We start from the raw sequence: 7293 nt of genomic DNA on the forward strand, positions 1-7293 counted from the left end.
TTCCATGAAGGCCCGCACAGCCCTCACGCAGATGTACGATTCACAATTTCATGAAGGCCAGCACATCCCTCACGCAGATGTACGATTCACAATTTCATGAAGCCCCGCGCAGCCCTCACGCAGATGTACGATTCACAATTTCATGAAGGCCCGCACAGCCCTCACGCAGATGTACGATTCACAATTTCATGAAGGCTCGCACATCCCTCAAGCAGATGTACGATACACAATTTCATGAAGCTCCGCACAGCCCTCACGCAAATGTACGAGTATGATTCACAATTTTATGCAAAATCTAATATAAATAGATAATTAATAATATACATCATAATTTTTACAGGTGTTTTCATTCATCAATTTATTAATTATAAAATATTTAAATAATATATTTAAATATTTTATAATTAAGCCTTTAACCTATACATTTTTTTAAATAATTCATAAATTTAATTATTTATGCCGTAGAACGACTATTTGTCAGTATTTATCTGCGATGCACTTGCAACAATAATTGTACCGCTAGTGCCGGCGGTGTTAGCTGAATTAGTTACCGTGCAAGTTGAAAGGATCAAGACTCATCTTACCAGACAACTCCTTGTTTGCTCTAGTGAGTATTCTAACAACCGGTATTATCATTTACTCAAGAAGAAAGAACTCATTTCTCATTTTATTGTAAAATATATAGAAAATGGTATGCTCATTCGAAGCATAAGTAATTTTTAGTATAAAAATATTTATTAGCATTTGATTAGCGCAATTTAAAAAAAAATCGGAATTGGTTTTTCACAGGACCTCTTTTCTTCCAATATGGGCTTAACATTAACCTTAAGGTTATGTTGGAGTTTGTAAGGTACGATGTTAAATGTTAAAGCCAATGATCAAGACTAATGGATTAAAGTGTACGGGGTCCAAACCGCGTTGCAACAGCGTGTAAGGTCTCCAACATGCTCTTCTATGCTATGCTATGCTCTGGCTCTGTAGTAGATCCTTCAAAACATATAAATAGGCTTGTAATGATGATGACTGTGATTTGGATGTGTATTTTTTTTTTCAGATAATACACTCCGGAACTCGACTTACAATGCTCTTAAGATGTTGGAGCTCGATCCCTTCAAGTACACCATTTGGCGCGTTATTAGTCTCAACATGTCCTTGCCTCTTGGCCTCATCAGCCTCTGCGCCACTTATACTGTGGTTGTCGTACAATTTTCGCACGTCTATGGTTAAACATTGCAACTGTTGAAGTAAAACTTTACACCCACTTCATTCGAGAAGTAAGTTTTACTTCAGTCGTGTGGTCCCTCATTTTTTTATGACAGAGAGGTTTGCGCTTGACTACAATTACACCTAATTCGGTTTTCCTAAACCGAAGGTTGCCTGGAAGAAATCGCTACTTAGCGATAAGGCCGCCTTTTGTATGCTGATCTCTTCTTAATTTGTTTTTTATTTCACTTGTTTTTGTCTTTGTGGTGTGCAAATAAAGTATATTTATCTTATTTTATTTATCTTTACAATTACGCCTGATGAAATGCAGTGATGAGTTGAACAGTCTAAGTTAAAACGAGCTTGTCTGAAAGATGTCTATTCATTCTTTTTCTTCTTCTTTAATTGAATGTGTCCTGTCAATGTTCAAATTATTAATGACAGAACTACGATTTTTTCCTTTTTTTTTAAATTGATTTATTTAAATAGAAAAATAACATTAAATTGTTTGGCTTATACTAGTTTATACATTATAATATAAATATCGTTGACTATTTAAAACGAAATTAGTTTTAACAAACTTGTACCTTAGGTATCATATAGTTTACGTTTTTTGTCGGGTAGTCTTTCGACATGAACTTTTTCCACTTTTTTCTATCTCCTCCATTTCTCGGTAAATTTTCCTTACATCTTTTAAACTTAGGTTTGTCTTTTTCCGTTTCTAGGTTACATCCTTCGTCCATTTTTCTCTATCTTTCTGGATTTTATGATCTGCCTAGTTCCACTTTAGTTTTTAATTTTTTGTAGGATATTGATCTTTTCCTTATTCTTGAGTTGTCCATCTTGGCGTAGTTTTATATTCAGATTCTTTCTATTTTGTGTTGGCAGACTAGCTTTTGGTTGTCTTTGCTCGTACAAAGTTTGTACTTGATGATTCAATGCAATCATCGAGTACAACTTGATCTACTTGGAAAACCTCTCAGCAAATATAACAATGTCGCCAGCAAATCTTAGGTGACTTATATTAGAAGTCTAATTATAACGCCGTGACGACGCTCACTGTATCAATTTAGTTTTTCAATTATTTGTTTCATCACATGAATGTTATCTGTAGTAGAATTAACTAGATTGGTTTTTTCTCTTTCGATTGGTTTTCTTCTAATTGTTTCGTTATTTGCTTTTTATTGTTTTAGATTATCTAGTATTTTTCATGATTTTACTTGTCGATTTTACCGTGTCATGATGTACTCGTACATGGCAAACAAACTCATAGGCTTCATAGGTTGTTCATAATAGTATTCTAAAAATGTGGGTTCGATTCCCACAACTGGAAAATATTTGTGTGATAAGCAGAGTGTTTTCCAGTGTCTCATGTCTGTGTGTATTTATACATTATATAAGTATTTATATGTAGTATATATATAATTGTATATTAATATTATAATATCAACTATCTTAGCACCCATAACACAAGCTACTCTGTATGCTTACTTTGGGGCAAGATAGTGATGTGTATTTTTTAAGTATATTTATTAAATAAAAAAAGAGTTTTAGTGAGTTATTTTCTTTCCTAAGAGATACATAGATAAACCTTAAATGTAAAATGTTATGTCAATAGATAATGAATAATATATCGTAATTTTGAGACGTGTTTTAGAAATTAATGTGTATATGCATATAGGCATTAATATTGCTTAAATATAAGACAATTTAAAATATATTGACTAAATAAAATAAATCTGGCTCGCTTAAGTGATATTGGTTTATTTTACGCTTGATTAATTGATCTTTGCTAATCTAAGCATATTGGTATCATGTAGTTGTAAGAAATCTTGTTAAATAATGTTTGCAATTGTGCTGTATAAAACTTTAAAATAAACGTGTGATAATACAAGCTAGTTTTACTTCTAAGTAGATTTTTAAGGACTTAATTTTATGTATTTGTAAACTAAACCTATTTAAAAAAATTAAAAGTAAAAATCTTTATTTAAACACACTAAAATGACAAACAAATATTGTGTGTCAGCTCCGACGCCCGAATGGAGTTTACACTTTCCGATCGACTGTCTTAAATAGGTGTATGTTGCCCCGCAACATACACTATGTACGTCTCAATACACATTACCCACGCCTGAAAAGTACAATGGCGGCAGCGTCTGGTGAAAGGTGCGCAAAATAGGTTCCGCACAAAAAACGTAACGCTGTCATTCGTTCATCGAATTTTACCGGCCATATTTTTTTCATATCGTGGGTTATAAATGAAAAATCGATTCTTAAGGATTAAACTCCAAAAATACTTTAATATTTATTTTCTACTGACAAAGTCATTACTTACATATTTTTTATGATATAAAAGTATTTAGTTTGTAGTATCTTAATAACTTTTTCGCCGAAAATTGTATAAGTGCGTAACCTTCCATTTTATGACACGCATCTGAAGTCATAAAATATCATTTTATGGTCTGGTACTACATATTTGGTACGCTTTTACCAAGCTATGTAGTTCGTAAAACTTCCCATAGCAACCGATAGCTGATAAGAACTCGTAAAATATTTAGCTATGAATGAATACCCGATTTGGTTACTTTATTATCGGCGAAGAAATAGAGAAACTATTTAGGTGTTATGTTTAACTTTGAGAGTAGACTACAAGCAATCTTCTTCTTCTTCGGCCTCGCCTTTTCCCGTTTATACGGGGTTCGCTTTCCCAATCATGTGGCGCCATTTTGTACGCTCCTTTGCGTCATCGTCTGTCATGCTCTTATCTTTCAGGTCCTTACAGACCTTCGTTGACCACGTTGTTGGTGGTCTTTCCTTCCCCCGCTTCTTAGTATCCATGGAAAGGCATTTTTTTATGACATGGTCATCTGGTCTTCGCATCACATGACTGTACCATCTCAGCCTGGACTCTTTTGCTTTTTCAGCTATTTCTGCGACCTTGAAGCTCCCTCTTATGTGTTCATTGCGCACCTTGTTCTTGAGTGTCACTCCTCCCGACCATCGCAACATACGCATTTCTGTTGTGTGAAGTTTCTGCTCATGGGTTTTTTTAAACGCCCATACTTCGCAGTAGACAACAAGCAATATAATTGTAAAAAAAAACCCCGACTTCATGCGAAGTTTACTTTAAATTCTTTTCTAAAAAATCTATTAGCCTTATCGCTTGATATATATAGACTTAGGAAAATATAAGGCCAACATCAGGTAGTTAGTATACGTATAACAGTTATAAATAACACAAAAATATTTTAAATCTTAATACACAAACAATATAAAAATATCATCAATCATTAACAACCTATATTCAGCTCAGCTGTTGAGCACGAGTCTCTTCTCAGAATGAGAGTGGTTAGGCTAATAGTCCACCACTATGGCCCAGTGCGAATAAGCAGACTTCACACACCTAGTGAAGAAACCTGCATACCTGAGAATTTTCTTTCAGGTTTCATCTCGATTTTTCCCTTCAATGTTTGAGACACGTGATATTTAATTTCTTAAAATGCACATGCAAAAGGAGGTGCATGCTCCGGACCGTATTCGAACCTACGCCTTCAAATTCAAAAGCAGAAGTCATATCCATTGGGCTACCACAGCATTTTAAATATATAAAAATATAGTGATGTCTAAATAGAGAAAAAAGATCAAGGGACATTTTTTTTATTAAAGTCGGGTTGACAAAGACAAAAGAAAACTGCTGATGACAGCTGCTATAAACAGCCATTTTATTATTATATCTACGTGCTTTTATAAAAAATTTAAAAAATTATAATTTCGGTTGTATAACATAATATCACAAGATAATTATCATTTTTTATTCTTTACAAGTTAGCCCTTGACTACAATCTTACCTGTTGGTGTGATGCAATCTAAGATGGAAGCGGGCTAAACATAAATCGGCCCAGCCGAAGATCGAACCCAGGACCTCCGTCTTGTAAATCCACCATGCATACTAATGCGCCACGGAGGCCGTTATAAATGGCCGTTCTTTGTTTAATTCATATTTATTACGTTGCTAAAGTTTTATAATGTCGACGTTAGTTGACCTTGTTAGTTTCCATCAGATATAATTATTACACAACAATATTTTTATAATTAAAAAATGTTTATTAGTTTTTGAGATATATTTTACTGAATCCCAATTTATTTTTAATTAATTTTGTTACATCTTTCCAATTTTTGTGAGTGGATCTTGATTAACTTGATTAAAAAAACTACAACACTACAATGTTTTAATATTAAAGTTGGCAAGGAAATACCTGTTGAATATGTTTTATAATACTTATTTCATTTCATTTAAATGAGGAATTTAAAACTAGCGTTAAGAAACATCTTTTATCTAGACTTTCAAATTGATTTTTTTTTATGAAAGCGAAAGGCAAAGCGCTTTCGTGTTGATAAATCTGCGTGAACTGACTTAATATTTTTTTGTATACGTAAATACTTTGTTATACAAGTCTTGATAATTAAAATCGTAAGGAATTTCTGGCTCCACTCGCATTACGTATCTAAACTTATAATAAATGCGAATTTAAGTTTATTTGTTACACATAACTGATTAAGAAAAAACTACAAATATAAAACTACATTATCAGCGAGATATGTTGTATGTTATCCCCGTATTCCTAAGAGAATGTATCCTAGGCGGATGAAACCGCTGGGCTTCGGCTAGTATATTCATAATTGGAATATTGTATTGGTATCTAACTATGGGCCTTATAAGAAGGCTCAGAGTCACACAGCGGTCGATGGGACGAGCTGTATTACGAGTATCTCTGCGTGATCGAATCAGAAATGAGGAGATCCGCAGAAGAGCCAAAGTCACCGACATAGCACAACGAGTTGCGAAACTGAAGTGGCAATGGGGGGGCACATAGTTCGAAGAGCCGATGGACGTTGGGGTCCCAAAGTGCTGGAATGGCGAACCCACACTAGTAAGCGCAGTGTTGGTCGACCCCTCACCAGGTAGACTGACGACATCAAGGGAGTCTCAAGGATTCGCTGGATGCCGATGGCCCAGTATCGTGATGTTTGGAAGTCTCTAAATAGGCCTATATCTTGCAGTGGACGTCCATCGGCGGATATGATGATGATGTGATGATGATGATCGGTATCTGTAGCAGTAATTCGAATAAGAAGAGGTAGCCGTGGGTTTATCCCAAAAAATTAAATAGCCGTACCAATAACGATTTCTCAAGAGAATTTTCCGTATTAACGAAACGATAGAGAACATATGCAGGTGTGTCGAAGTACCGGGGGAAATCGTAGCGTGTGGGAGGCTTCTATAATATGTTCTGACGAGCGATATGTAAGGCTATTTGTTCTGTCTATGACTTATGGAGAGCTTGCAATGGTCAGACCTTGGCTATTTTATAAGTAAAGACCTATAATAAATAGAATTTCATCTTGACGTTCAGTTGGACTCAAGTGAAGGAGTCCCCAAAGGCAGGATATAGTACATAAAGAAGCATAATTGATACCCTAATGTTTTCCTAAGGTTGACATGATTAATCGAACCAGATTAATGTCCTGATGTTTCTGTAAGCCTTAGATTGCGTGGTAAAGATACTACAAAGCTATAAGGACGCCTTTTGTATTCTATCTACTACGTATGTATTTTACTTTACTTGTATTTTTTTTTTATTGAGAAAGAATACAATAAGGAACTTAAGCTAACTTATCCTAATAACTATACAAATCATGCCCACGTGGAATAGTGGCAAGTATACTGGCTGCATTTCCGCGCTGGACAGCCAGGCTGATCCTTTGCGTAAAAATGAGCCAGCCATTAAAAAACATTGTATTTTAATGTTGGTGTACAAATAAAGAGTAAACCATAGAGCTGGTCTAGTGATGGCGAAAGGCGAAAGTAAGTTTGTTTATTACGCTTTCACGCCTACCCTATATGATCCACATTGTCACCAAGTAACAAAGATTGTATTTTATCCCCTTTTTCACACTAGAATATTAATCTATACTAATATTGTAAAGCTGAAGAGTTTGTTTGTTTGATTAGACGCGCTAATCTAAAAATTATTTCTGTGTTAGATAGCCCATTTATCGAGGAAGGCTATAGGCTATATATTATCCCCG

At 34.7% G+C, this 7293-nt stretch overlaps 1 protein-coding gene across 1 annotated transcript; it reads right to left on the bottom strand.

Annotated features, from left to right (window-relative positions):
* Positions 1–3891: 3891 nt before the first annotated feature.
* LOC128198656 (uncharacterized) lies at positions 3892–4218 on the bottom strand. Its single transcript, XM_052885020.1, has one exon. It carries the CDS (start codon positions 4216–4218, stop codon positions 3892–3894), a length of 327 nt encoding a protein of 108 aa, XP_052740980.1.
* Positions 4219–7293: the final 3075 nt, after the last annotated feature.

The sequence above is a fragment of the Bicyclus anynana genome, chromosome 2, assembly GCF_947172395.1.
Source record: "Bicyclus anynana chromosome 2, ilBicAnyn1.1, whole genome shotgun sequence".
Classification (NCBI taxonomy): Eukaryota; Metazoa; Arthropoda; class Insecta; order Lepidoptera; family Nymphalidae; genus Bicyclus; species Bicyclus anynana.

Coding starts and splice junctions, on each gene's coding strand:
- LOC128198656 (XM_052885020.1), bottom strand. CDS start 4,218: ATGCGTATGTTGCGATGGTCGGGAGGAGTGACACTCAAGAACAAGGTG.